Source organism: Macaca thibetana, chromosome 18 (genome assembly GCF_024542745.1).
Source record: "Macaca thibetana thibetana isolate TM-01 chromosome 18, ASM2454274v1, whole genome shotgun sequence".
In the NCBI taxonomy this organism is placed as follows: domain Eukaryota; kingdom Metazoa; phylum Chordata; class Mammalia; order Primates; family Cercopithecidae; genus Macaca; species Macaca thibetana.
This window is the reverse complement of record NC_065595.1, coordinates 55,274,530-55,289,580: the sequence shown is the minus strand read 5'-3', so window position 1 is coordinate 55,289,580 and position 15,051 is coordinate 55,274,530. Positions and strand designations below refer to the sequence as shown.

At 35.9% G+C, this 15,051-nt stretch overlaps 1 protein-coding gene across 3 annotated transcripts in view; it reads right to left on the bottom strand.

Annotated features, from left to right (window-relative positions):
* ZNF521 (zinc finger protein 521) overlaps positions 1-15,051 on the bottom strand; it is a 292,034-nt gene that overhangs the window by 248,875 nt on the left and 28,108 nt on the right. For all 3 annotated transcript variants that reach the window (XM_050767943.1, XM_050767941.1, XM_050767942.1), the window contains one exon: positions 13,231-13,410. Coding sequence is in view for 2 of the 3 variants with exons in the window: in XM_050767941.1 (XP_050623898.1) it covers positions 13,231-13,410 (180 nt within the window). In the remaining variant the exon portion in view is untranslated. The remainder of the gene's footprint in view (positions 1-13,230; positions 13,411-15,051) is intronic.

Sequence of the window (15,051 nt, the reverse complement as noted above, 5' to 3'; positions counted from 1 at the left end):
ATCTTAACAGATGTTTATTGAACTGAATTGTTGATAAATGCACAGTGGTATTGGGAAAACACACTACTGGGAGGTGCTATTCATTTCACTACTTGTGGATGGTCTTCTTAGTGTAGCAAGAAATGGTGCCATACACTTCACATTTTATTAAGCCATACTGCAATATCTACTCCATATAATAATATTTATATTATTAAGCACTTGTCAGTTGTAGTCTGGTGTTCATAAGAAGAAAGCTATCACTATATAGCTGTCAGGCACCAACTTAAGTTCCACCTGTGAGTGACCATTAGCGAAAGTTAAAGCAAAGCATGGTTCTTTGCTCTTTTGCTAGGCACTGGGACTAATGAATTGCAAAGGGCAGGCAGACTGCTTGCAGAAGGAAGTTAGCGGTAATGGAAGGAGGCAGAAATTAACTGGGGGAAGGGGATGCTGTGTTCATCTAATCTGCTTCATAACCATCGCTTCAAGCCAAGTGACAAAATAGTATCAATAACGCCAAGAGAAGCTCCGCTTGGGCTTCTGCAGGCCACAGAAGGGGATGGTAAGAAATGATTGAGGTTAGAAGATGGTATTCTTTCTCCCAACAGGGAGACACTTTGCTGGAAAAACAAAAGAAATGAACAAATCAATGGACTAAGGCTTGTGCCCAAAACCTATGGCCTTGGAAAAGGAAGAAAAGCAAAAAAAAGAGGGGTAGAAAAGTATAGAAAACTATTCGGAACAAGAGGAACAAAGAAGCAACTCAAATATGAGATCCACATAAAATTGTAAATCTTTCCCTTTAAATGCATAATATATAAAATATTGAATATAAGTATTAAATCAGATCTTACAGCCACAAGACATGGCTTTTTAATAACCAGCATAAAACACTGGTGAAAAGCAAATACTTTGCATAGAAAATAAAATTAGGTATAAGAAATATTAAGTATATAATAGATTTGACAGATTTCTTTTTAAAAAGATTATAAAAGCATTCTCAAGAGTCTGTCAACCTGATAATTTAATTATGAGGGGGAACAGTTTTATAAAATAGAAAAAGTTAAGTTTAAAGGCAATCTGAGTAATAAAAATATACACCTTAAATAATTCATAAATTAAATGGAAAAACGTTTTGTTGGTACAAGCAAAAAATATATCTTAGTGTTTGAATGTATAATAGTGTTTTTTCTAAAACAATATTTCTTTCAAATTTTTTTAACAATGACAATCTTTTCTATAAGTCTATTTTGCAAGAATGATAGAGATAGTTAAATTGATGGCTGCTCTTACTTTTATTTTCTGCTTTTATAACCAGCTCCTAGTTCACAAGAGATCTGAATATCTACCTTCTATTCTAGTATCTCCTACAGCAGAAAACCAAGAGGTCTGAGGTCATCAAAATGGGCACAACTCCAAGAAAGCCACACAAGATGGATGAGTCTTCATTACATAGATAAACTGACATTAAAATCAACATTCCTCAAGACTAATTGGAATTTTTACTTGAAAAGCAGGTCACTGTACATGCCTACTATACACATACTAATATTAACTATGCATTTAAAGGCTGAAGTTAATGAAGCTCATGGCCCCAAACATCCTGTCTACATTTTTATTTAGTCACCCGGGGGAGCTAATTCTGCTCCGTGAGTAGGTAGAGTCTAAGAGTCAGATTTAAAACAAAACAAAACAAAACAAAAGGGGGCGGAGATTAAATTGATGTGGTATTAAATATATTTCATGTATGATATAGTGTCCATAAGGCAAATATATTATACATACAAAGAAAACAAAAGAGAATAGGTATATACCCTTTCTTGTTAAGTTATAAAACAAGAATGAGAGCCATCAATTAATAGAATATTGCCATGTTTAATAGAAGACCTACATACACCCAATCTCTTATGATTGTCTTTGGTCCTATTGGGTTCTTACTCACCCTTCAGATTTTGAACATTTGCCCATTTGTTGCATTGACCCTGTTATTTTCTTGGTTTGAAGCACTATGATTCTACATTCTAACAGCTAATCTTTTGCTCAAAAATAACCCATATAATTACATTATAATTATATTGAAATGAATGTTTCCTTACCCTTTTGCTTCAAATATTTTCTTCTGTTCCAAATATATTTTTTTAGCACTTTTAATGTGTGTTCAAAGAGTTCTGCCCAATAATCTACTTAAATTCATTCTACAATTCACCCAGGAGACACAATCCCTTTAAACTTTGAGAAGCTCCAGTTGGAACAAAGATGGGGAAAGGGTTCAGAGTTTGTGGAATAATCACCTCTAATCGATCAATTTCCCCTGAAGGTAAAACCGAAAGAAAGGAGGAGTGAAGAGTTCCAGTCCAATTCCTTGAAGTTTAAAGGAACTAAGCCCTGAGGCACAGTGTAGAATGATTCCTGCCTTCCCCTCCCAAGACCTATTAAGAGGTCATAGATCTCTGTGACATTGCTACCATTCCCTAAAGACAAGATCCCCAGACATAGACTTAGCACAAAGAGAAGGGTGTGGAAATAGTCTACTTTTAGCAGCTTTTTGAGTAACCCACTCCTTATAAAAGGAAACAGATAAAGGTCACGAGCATCTTAAGTAGAGAACATGAAAAACAACATGAGTCAAGCAAAAATGTAAAAAAAAAAAAAAAAAAAAAAATTCAACATTTTATCATGTTTTATCATGTTGAATTTCACATTTGAAAACAGGTTAAATGTGGCAGAGCCCTTATGTGCATACAACTGTATCTAAATAGCTAAACATTGGTGCTTACGAGATAGACCAAATAAATGACTGCAGAGGGCCTAAGAAATAGTGGGTCTCTTTTAATTCCTCTTCCCCACAAAAGAGACCACTCTGTCTCCACATCCCAAATACAGCCCTTCATTTATAATTTTTATACTTCTCCACAGGGACAAACTGACAGCTTTAATTACCATCAATGACCATCAAGGACATGGGAGAAATTCTTGAAGATATTCTCCCATGGCTTGTGTTCTTGACATTTTATTTACAATTTTTGGCAAATGAATCCTGAAACCACACAGTTAGATCATTATATATTCATTATTAATTATACAACTAAGGCAAAACAATTTATATAAAATGGCTGTGGTTCTGCAGACATCCAAAGGTAACATTTTCTTATATACAGACAAATAATGCTAATTTTCTTCTTGAATTCCATTCATTTCAAAAGAGTAATTTTTAAAAACTCAAATTAGTCAAGAAACAGGTGATTTATGAATACTGTTACAACTAATATAAGATATTCTCCACTTAGGGTTTACTTGTAAAAATTAAAGTGAATACACCCATTTATTTTCAATTTCTAGGAGATTACATCCTTCAAGAACTTTTCATTCATAATCAGTAGCTTTCTTATGAATCACAAGTTATCCAAGCAGGCTAAAAGTAAAAATACCTAATAAAATATGGATATCAAAATTACAGAGAAATATTTCTTACATTACCCTTTCAAAATCCAAACTTAATTTTAGTAAGTTAATTAATGTAATAGATCATCACTTATACTGGGAAAACACATTCATCAGTACAGGCAGTCCTTTCATAAATCCCAATTACAATACTCACAAGCATTCAAAGAGCTTTCAGAAAATAACAGATCTAAAAATAATTATTTCATATCCATGTTTTGGTAGCAAATTTTACAAATTTTACAAATTTACAAATTTTACAATTTTACAAATTTTACAAATTTACAAATTTTACAATTTTACAAATCAAAAAGAGAATGGCAGACCAGGTCCTAATATTCAAAAAATTCTGCTGCAGCAAAATTGATGTGAAAATAACAAAGCTTCTATACTAGGTAATGATTGAACTGACCCTACCTCCAAAACTGGAAGAGGAAGCGTACTCAGCCTACAGTTCAGAAGTCGGAACCAACTATGGATGATCACTTTGTGTTTGGTAACTGCATGGAAGAACTCGGTCGGAGCCCTAACAGTTGAACAAAGTGACACACTCAGCCCCACCACTTTCTCTAAAACTGAGAGGAGCAAAGATTTGGTGAGCTTTTTTTTAACCTCATGAAATAAGTGATAGTCAAGAACAATGGTCTCTAAAGTACAGGGTACATTATCCTGCAGGAGAGAGGATACTCTGAATAGTTAGAAACCAATCAGAACAGACACTAATCAGAAACAGCCATCCAGGTAGTAACCAGACTTTCCTGAGAGCAAGGAGATAAACAGTACTCCAGTCAGCTGGGTGGGCTGGCTTCTCCAGCCCCTTTCATCCCATCTCATACTAATGCAGTCTACGGTGTCCAGCAAAGCGGACTTATGGATCAGCATATTTAATTTTAACTAATCTAATTCATGCAAAATCCTCAAACTGTGATAACTGATTCTAAAAGTTTTCTGCACAAGTATACATATGTAACAAACCTGCACGTTATGCACATGTACCCTACAACTTAAAGTATAATAATAATAAATAAATTAAAAAAAAAAAAAAAAAAAGGTTTCCCTACTCCAAAGTCATGAACAAAATTTCCCATACTTTTACTTAAAAATTTAAAAACAAAAAAAAGTTTTCTGCAAAAAAAACTGCAGGATATTGATAGTCAAGCACAAGTAATCAACAAGAAAACGGCAAATCTGGCCCTTCCACACCAAGTAAAAGCTCCTTGTCACCTACCATATGAAAGGGAAAGGGGAGGGGAAAAACAGTTTCATCAGAGCTGACTGGAAGTTGGCAAAACAAAAGCACAGAAGTGAGATTATCAGGAAAGTTCTTTGAAATATGAACTTATACCCACCATTGATAACAACCTCATGGGAAAGAGTTAACATACATTCTCTCTGGAGGTTTTGTGAAGTATTTTTTCAGTTTTAACAGCCATTAAAATGAATTACCAAAATAAACAAACATGGACCAGGACTTCAAAATAACATAAAATTATTTTTAAACTCTGTTTATTTCATCTTTACCTCATTTTTTAATGTCTATTTTTCTGAATGTTGTATAATGCATGTATATATGTAATGTATTAGTAAATACATATTATGACAGTGCATTTAGAAATCACTAGTCTGAAAGTAAAATACATATAGAGATGGACTGGAGAATGGAATCTATGGAGGCCATGAAACTGCATTTTTGGGGGCTTAGGGAGATTTGGAGAATGAAGTAGGCTAAAAACAGACATATTTTAGGTACAAAATGAGGAACTGATCAAAATGGAAGGAAACAGGAAAATAAAACTTATAGTGCCTTAAGCCTAATATAGAAACAGATAAATTAATAACATATAAATGATTAATAACAAACTATGAATAATGAATTAATATAGAAATTAATATAGAAATATGCAAATAAAACTTACAATGCCTTAAGCCTAATTAATATGAACTAAAAAGTTAAAATATCACATTTATTTCATGTAATTTATTTCAACTAATGGTTTGATAAGGAAAACAGCAAAAAAAGGGTTCTAAGCAGTTTCAATCTGCTTTTACGAAAACGATGCTTCATTCTGTAAACTACTCATCTCCCTTATTCCCACTGCCAACAGAACTAGCTGTTAGAGCACTTTATTGTTCATCGGAATGAACCAGTGTTTAATTCGCCACAACAATATGACACATGTATACTCACTTTCACATTAAAAAAAATTATTTGGTCAAATAATAAGGATATTCCAGATGTGTAGAAGTTTTCAGCTCACAAAAATTGTATGAAGCTTCCAGGAAGTTTCATAAGATTTAAATCAAAATTAAACGGACGTACTACTTTACACTGATGAACAACATCCACTCATCAATTCAGTTCATTTTCCTAAAAAATGTGAACAGGAAGAATATTTGTAAAGAAGCCACAACCCTGGGTAGGGCTTTATACATCTGGTCTACAAATATGTTCCCCAAAACTACAGCAGAATTACTACCACACGTATTTCTACACACTCATCTACCAATAGTATAGACCAGAGGGTTAAGAACTAATACAATGCTATTTAGTTTTTTCTACAATTACGCCCAGGCAATTCACATTAATGATGTGAAAGAACACTTAACAGACAACTCAAGTTTGCAAATTAGCAGGAGAGAAGAGAAAAATGACTCAGAACAACAAGCACAGAGTATTACCAATGCACTTTACACATTTATCCTGTTAAGTGTAGCTTAGTTTTGATGATTTACAATGTTAGTTCTTACTCAGTTTTGTAAGCATAACAAAGTCTCTGTAATCTCAGCCTTCCCCATAGCACCCTGCTATTAAATCTTTGTTGAGCAGTGTGATGAGACCCCTCTGGCTTCCAGCCCTCCCCACCCCCTGAGGGAATTGGCAAGAAATGATAGGGTTTGTGGATTAGTAAAATGAGAGGTTCTCTGTGCTTTTCCTTCTTTAAATATATATTTTGATAATCTGTCTTCTGCATCAGAGAGTCCCAACAGCATTAGAGTGTTGATTCCCCTGCCTTCCTAGCCTCCAGGAAAAAGACAGCAAGGCTGGGCCAAGACAGGTGGTTTCCATGAATTGCTAAAATCGAAGAGAGGGATTTAATTTTTTCTTTCACCTTTCCCCCTATTCCTTCAAGCAGGGAGGATACATAACTTACTTATACATGTTGGACTGTAGAATCCAGGAAAATTGCACCATGAGACAAACGAGAAAGAACTCATCTGTGAGTGTCACCACATCCTTTGCTATCTTCAGGGACTGTTCTGTTCTTTCTTAGATCAAGGATGCTTGTCCAGAAAACTGTCCACATTCTAGAATACCCTCTCAGTGACAGACTCCATGAGCTGTGTGTGACACTCGCATTTTCTTTATCCCTGCAGGATCCACTGTCTAAACTTTCAGTCCACATGGACAGCTAATCATTATTTGACCTGGCACATAATCTTATAGCTGACCTTCAAATCTGGGTCTAGAATTGATCATCTTGTTCTTCTGTATTTGACCTTCATCTCCAAAGGCTTGGTCTGGCCTTGGCTCAGTTTCAAGACTTTTGATATGGAGTGAATAGGTTTTCATCAAGGCAGGCTCTCCAAGGAATGTGCGTCACCCTTGGGGATGAAAGCCACCAAAGGAACAGATCTTAAGTTACCAAGAAAACCCTCAGTTAAAAGAAGGGAAGAAACTAAGGCAGGGTTTCTATGGCTCTCTCATAACAGAACTACCCTGAGTAACCCACACAGGCATCAGAACATAGAATATATCCCTTTTCTGTTATTTTGCAAATCAACAAGTTGTAAGATAGCTTTCACTTCTAATCGTACTCTATAATTAACCCTCTAGCACACTGCTCAGGATTCCCTCTTGCTTTACACAGATTGTTCAGCAAAAAGTCTTCAGGCAATGGTCTAGCTGGGTAGGGCCAAACACGTCAGGAATGACTTCAAGATTAATAGAAGGGAATCCACAAGGAACAAAGAATAAATTGAGAAAGCGGCAAGATAAGACCACAAACAGGCGGGGAGAAAGGAAAGGAGAAAATATGGACAAGGAAATTAAGAATCTTAGAGAAAGGGCCGGAATTAGAGGAAAATCAGCAAAGATGCAAATAGGGCTGAATGAAGTTAGGCAAAACGAATTTAAAAAAAAATAAAAAAAACACAAGGAAAGAAAAAAGTAATAAAACCAAGAGGCAAAAAAAGAATGTATATATAAAAATACCTTCCTTTGCTAAATGCAGCACTTTGTCAGCCGGGGGGTAAGGGGTGGGGAAGCAGCAACAAGAGTGAATTCAAGCAGTGGGAAGCAAACACTGGAACTGTCAGACCTCCCAACTTAGACTAAAAGGCTCTAACCAAGCAAGAAGGCAAAAGCATCACATTACTTTTTTAATTAAAATGCTTTCAAGTGTCTTTAATCTTTTCCAGATCAGACTGGAGGGTAACCTTCAGCCAACTCAAGCTTCAACATTAACACCTTCAACAAACGTGGATCATTCCTGACTTCGTTTCTCCTTTTTTTTTTTTTTTTTTTGCTTCCTCCTTGGCCTCCACTTCTACTTTGCCTCCCGAATATACCACCATCCCAAAGAAATCATCCTGAACAACAATCAACAGGAAAATAAAATCCATCAGATGACAAGTAAGACTCTAGTTTTTTTTTGTTTGGTTGTTTGTTTGTTTGTTTTTTTCTTTTTTTTGAGACAGAGTTTCACTCTTGTCGCCTAGGCTGGAGTGCTATGACACGATATTAGCTCACTGCAAGCTCCGCCTCCTGGGTTCAAGTGATCCTCCTGCCTCAGCCTCCCAAGTAGCTGTGACTACAGGCGTGTGCCACTATGCCCTGCTAACTTTTTTGTATTGTTAGTAGAGATGGGGTTTCACCATTTTGGCCAGGCTAGTCTCAATCTCCTGCCCACCTCAACCTCCCAAAGTGCTGGGATCACAGACAGGAGCCACCACGCACAGCCTCTTCTTCTCTACCTTTGACTAACCTCTGTAGTATGTGACCACAGAACAGATTCCCTACTTTCAGAAAGCTTCAGACCAAAATAAACCAAACATTTTATCAGTTTTTTAAAAAAATTTAACTCATAATCTTTGCCATACCATGTGTGGAAACTTCAGCACTTCCTGCACAGATATTATTAAAGTTGTATGAGACAGAAATAATGCCTTTTGCTTTTATTCAATTTCATAGAGCTGAACATAAGAATAACTATAGCGCAGACACTCAGTAAAAATTAACTATTCACTAAGTAGAACTTGAAGGTTGTTTTCTAAATTATATGAATTTTAAAATAACTTTTAACATGAGAGAGGACCCACTCTTACCAAAGACAGGATTTCTTGCTAGATTAATACTCACTGCCATGTCAGTCCAGTGGGCATGCTGAAGTTCCCACGCCTTTATCCTAATGTTAGTGCTGATTCTACATGAGCAAAGCTTTGTTTAAAGCACCAGTTATTCTACTGAAAATGGCATCTTACTAATTATCTGCATTTAATGGGATTTTCCCAAAATGATATGTTCTAGGAAAAATACACCTTAAATGAAGCCAATTAAATATATATGAGCTAGAAAATCCACAAAAAATACCAATAAATGCCCAACAGAATGTCAAAATTAAAGATGGACAATATAAAAGTTAGCAAGCACGTACGACAACCAGAACTCTCATCTATTGCTGGTGGGAGTGTAAATGGCACAATCATTCTGAAAAGGGGTTTAGAAGTTTCTAATAGAGATTAACTATATCATATCTCATGCCCTTCACCCAATGACCCAGCAATTCTATTCCTAATGAGAGAAATAAAACATAGGTCCACAAAAAGATCCATATAGAAGGTTGACTATTATGAATTTTACTCATAATAGTCAAAAACTAAAAATAATCAAAGTATCCACTAACAAGAGAATGTAAAACAAATAATGATATGTTCATATAATGGAATCTTACACGGCAATAAAAAGAAACACACTACTTATATACACAACAGTATGAATGGATCTCATAGACATCATGCTGAACAAAAGAAGCTGGACACACTAAAAAAGGGCGCACGCCGTATAATTTCATTTATAAGAAGTTCTAGAATAGGTAAAATGGATCTATAGTTAAAACAACTCAAAAACTGGTTACTTCCAGTGGGGCATTATTGATCAGAAAGAAGCATGAGGGAACTTTCTGAAACGAAATTATATCTTAAGAAGGGCGTGTCACATAGGTGTATTTATTTTGCCAAAGTTTCACCAAATTGTATACTTATAATTTATGAATTTCACTCTATGTAAATGTTGCACTAAAAATTATAGCATTAACAATTATAAACAAATATTAAACTCAGTTTGCCTATCATGGTGGTATCAGTAAGCAATTTTGAAACCACTTACTGTATATTCTAGGCTCAAGCAAATGAGTGAACACATTACTAAGGATAACGGAAGCCAGGTTTCTGTCTGTTAAAGAAGGCAGTGAGATACACAAAGGAGAAAGACTAGGATATACCTGAGGTACTGAATTGAATGGGAGGTATCAGTATGAACACACGGTTTTTTTATTGGGTAGAGAAAAATACACGTATGTGTATATACTTGTATATGGGTGAATCTTATGAATTATATTACATGTGTATTATATATTATAGTTAAGTATGCATGTACATTTCCTACTTCTGTCTACTGAGGTCTATAAGTAATGGTATACTTATAGCACTGACTATACATAGTATCCATATCTTGGTTTCTAAATATCTTTGTCCTCATAAAGAACCAGCAGAAAGAAAAGAAAAAAGAAAAGAAAAAGAAAAGAAAATTGCTGGCTGATTGCAGGACTAGGACAAGAAAAGACCATGATGATACTGGAGCATCAATTTGCACCAGAAACTAAAGTTCTCAAACAATGATGGAGGCATATTAAACACATACAGGATCCTGTTTGAAGGGACTCCTATTGGCTAGATCTATGGCAATCTGGGTATCAATACAATGAGAGTAATGAATTATGACTGACTGAATAAAATAAAAACCCAAAAGATGACGGTAACATGAATATACAAATAAATGAATAAGAAAGAATATTACAGTAGGCTAACACATAGATAAATTATGAACTTGCAATAGACCTAAAAACAGTGAGTATGGCTGAGCACAGTGGCTCACGCCTATAATCCCAACACTTTGGGAGGCCAAGGCAGGCGGATCACTTGAGGCCAAGAGTTCGAGACCAGCCTGGCCAACACAGCAAAACCCTGTCTCTACTGAAAAGTACAAAAAGTTAGCTGGGCATGGTGGTGTGCACCTGTAGTCCCAGCTACTTGGGAGGCTAAGGCAGGAGAATCACTTGAACCCAGGAGGCAGAGGTTGCAGTGAGCCGAGATCGTGCCACTGCACTCCAGCTTGGGCAATAGAGCAAGACTCCATCTCAAAAAAAAAAAAAAGTAGGTAAACAAAACATTTTATGAAGTGTAGATATTTATATAGTTTCAAAGTTATCTTCCCACAAATTATTAACCATGGAGAAAGAGAAAATGGTAACTTTATAATGGAAACTGTTGGCAGACACCACCTTAAACAAATATTCAATGTTAACATCATCAACATCGTAACAAACTAACATCATGTACTTCCCGATCTGATGCACTGAGAAGGATGCCTATCACTTCTTTGGTGATTCTGGCTTCTTTGGAGCCTGAATACTACAGGAGCCTATGTAACCCGAATTTAATCCTTGGGAAACATCAGACAAACCCAAATGGATGGGTATTCTGTAAACTAACTGGTAGCTTCTCTTCAAAAATGTCATAGTCAGGAAAGGCAAAGAGAGGCTCAGAGAACATTCCAGGTTAAAGGAGGTAAAAGAGATGACAGTTAAATGTTATGCGTGATCCTGAATCCTGGATGAGGGGAAAAAATAGCTACCAAGGACATTATTAAAACAACTGCTGAAATTTAAATATGGATTGTGAATTAGATAGTAGTATCTATTTGTATTAAACGTTAACTTTTTTTTTTTGAGACGGAGTTTCATTCTTGTTGCCCAGGCTGGAGTGCAATGGCGTGATCTCGACTCACTGCAACCTATGCCTCCCGGGTTCTAGCAATTCTCCTGCCTTAGCCTCCTGAGTAGTTGGGATTACAGGCCCACGCCACCACACCTGGCTAATTTTTATTTTTAGTAGAGATGGGGTTTCACCATGTTGGTCAGGCTGGTCTTGAACTCCTGACCTCAGATGATCCACCTGCTTCGGCCTCCCTAGGATTACAGGTGTGAGCCACCACACCTGGCCTAAAGACTAACCTCAGTTTCAGTAAGTATACTATAGATATGTAAGAGAATAGATTTGTGCTTCAGAAATACAAAGGATATATTTATAGAGGTGTGATGTCTCCAACTTTCTCTCAAATGATTAAGAAAGAAATGCTATAGGAGAGAGAAAAAGAGAATAATAAAGTAAATGGAGAAAAATGTAAGCAACTGGTGAAACAGATAAATGATACGGAAGTTCCTTATATCCATTTTCTAAGTTTTCTGTATGTTTGGAATTGTATCAAAATAAAAGTTGCTCCCTAGAAGCATATATAAACTGTAAAATATATATGTATGGCCAATATTTATATAAGCAACATCGATTCTCAAACTTTAGTTCCAGAAAATGTTTATGGGTTTTCTGAAAGGAAGATGATTCTGGGGCCTAATAAACTTGCTCACTGCAATCCCTTTTTGAAGAGAAAAGCCACAAGGCACTTTTAATAAAGAAGTCTATTTAATGGATTTAATCCAACATTCCACAATAATCTGTTCAGAAAACCTTGTTAAAATAGAATACACTTTAAAATCTTATAAAAATATGAATATGCTATGGAAAACAGAGAACCACTTGTCCAGTAAACACATTTCCCATACTCGCTTAATTGAAGAAAGATTTGTGCTGGGAAAATAAGAGGCAGAGACAGAGAGACACACACATACACACACAAAGGAGTGGCATCAGCTTCAAACAGGAAGAGTGGAATGATGTGTGTCTTACAGACTTCTATGTAAAATGCCCTACCCAGGCTCATAGAATGCGTTCTTGTAGGATATATTTTAAAGGGGGTAGATATTTGCTAAACTGAGTCCCAGTTTTATTTAGCCATTACATCAAACATGCTATGCAACATGTTGCTTTAAATATGTCTCTTCCAAGGAACTGCATAGCAGAATAACTTCCCAGCCTTAATGAGTACCTACTATAGGCCAGGTATTGTGCTAGGCTTAGATAATGCAAGAACGAATAAGACACAATTTCAGCCATCCATGAGCTTCCAGTCTAACGAGTGAGATGGAAAAATGAACATACCCAGTGAGAACTGTGGTGCTCAAGGATAAGCATTAAACTTTATGGGAACACAAAACAACGTGGCTAACTCAGGCAGAGGGTGATCAGAAAGGTTTCCTTCAGGAAATGTTATCTGAGCTAACATGTTCCTTTCTCATGCTGTCTTTGAAAAGGTATGCAAAGGATTTTTAAAATATATTAGTCATCCAATATTCACGTTCTGCTCCTAAATGGCATCATGTAAAAAAAATTAAAAAAGAAAATACACTCATTAGCTCGTAACATCTAGGTGCATTTCAAAATCTAAGAGGGCTGTGACACTGAGGTTACCCCAAACAGCCACCTCAGAATTCTTTCAAAAGCACCTCTAGACTTAGCTAGGTATTCAAGTGTAGCAATAAAATAATTTGAAGAGAAAAACACATAAAGGAACAAACTGAAAAAATCAGAAATAGAACAGTACAAGAAGACAAAAAAGTGGTAAGTATTGTTTACCTGTCAGTTGACATTGATTAATCTTGTGTTCTGTGATATCGCTCAGCGATTCAAACACCTGGAGGCAGCTGTCACAGCTGTGCACAGCCTCGTCTTCCAACTCCTCCCCGTCTTCCGGCCTCTTCTTACAATCTAGCGCCTCTCCATCTTCAGTCTTGTCTTCAAGTTTACAGTTGGGGTCTGAAAAAAAATCAACACTGTAAGTATGGGGTTTAAAGACAGGTTCTTTTAAAGTAACGTTTAATCTTCTTGCTACCAAAAACAGAAACACCATTTTCCTTGAAGCTGCAATAGGAGGGCTTCATTGCAGATTTTATTACAGACGAATCAAAAGTGAGCCTCTCCTAAAATTATTCAGTTAGTGATCATCAAAGGCCTTCTTCCCTTTCCCCACCATGTAGCCCTTTTCCTATCTCTCCCATCAAATCACTCGTCTACTCCTAAGATTGACTTTGCCATTTTTTTTCATAGCCTTTTAGTTTTTGCTTAAAAGAGAGAGATAAATCACTTTTAAAATTAAACAGTCTCCAATGCAAAAGAAAAAAAAAACCCACTGTGATTAAGAATGAACTCTTTTTCTGCTAAATATACTCTTTCGTGGGAAATTACCAGAATTAGCCAAAAGTCTAGAATAAGCTAAGGTAATCACCATAGGCACAAAATTGACCTTTACTTATAAACTGGTCAAAACACACAGCTACTCCATTATTTGTTAGACACTGATAGCAAAATAAGCTGTATCACATAGCAAAAACATTCTTACAAACGCAAACTCAAGTGTAAATGTATGTCTCTTGTTTTCAAAATTATCCAAAAAAGTGAAATAAGATATATGAAAAGCAATTATAAATAATAATGAAGTCAACAACTTGAGTTGGCATTACTAGCATTGAAAAACTAAATGTTGTGAAAATTAAAAATAGTTCCATTTTAACCCTAAAAATGATACACAAACAGCAAGGAGAGGTGCGGGAGTACAGGGAGAAAAAAGCACGTGGAATGCTTTTACTTAGAGCTCAATAAATGCTTTTTGATTAGTGACGCTGTCCTTTGACTCAATTCCTCCCAAAGAGGGAGGGAGAAAGGAACCATGGGGAGGGGGCAGAAGAGTATCTCTTTGGGGGAAATTAAGATAATAGGGTAATACAATCAGTGACTGAATTTATGGGTCACTGATTTCCAGTAGCAAAAAGTCCTCCAAACTCATAAATAAACTATATCTCAAAATACAGTAAAATTAAACCAGAGATTTCTATTTTCTATAAGGCTTTGACTAGTCAATGAAATGGTTACAAAAGAACTGTATCAAGACACCTAAGAAATAGGTAAGGCATTATCTGTAGTCACATTTTTATATGACTACAATATTACTTTTAATGGCTACAATAAATATCACAATTTAAATATAAATATAATCAATTTTTTTAAATTTTGCTTTTCAGAGATGGCTCTTACCATGTAGCCCAAGCTGAGGTGCAGTGGCTATTCATAGGCACTATCAGAGCTCACTGCAGCCTCCAACTCCTGGCCTCAAGCAATCCTCCTGCCTCAGCCTCCTGAGTAGTTGGGACCACAGGCACACACTGCCATACCCAGCTATTTAATATTTTAAATATCTCATTAAATGCTACAATCAAGAATCCACGGAATCAAAAATAACCAAGTATTTCTCAAAAAAGTCCATAAACGCCACCACACGAATATCCTGCGCTCTGAGATTGTTTTCTGCTATTTTGCACATAGCACGTTTCTACGAATGCTTCTTCTACAAGTCACTTATATTCCCTTTTTTGTCTGGCAGTTGTTCGAGGGCCTTTCTTC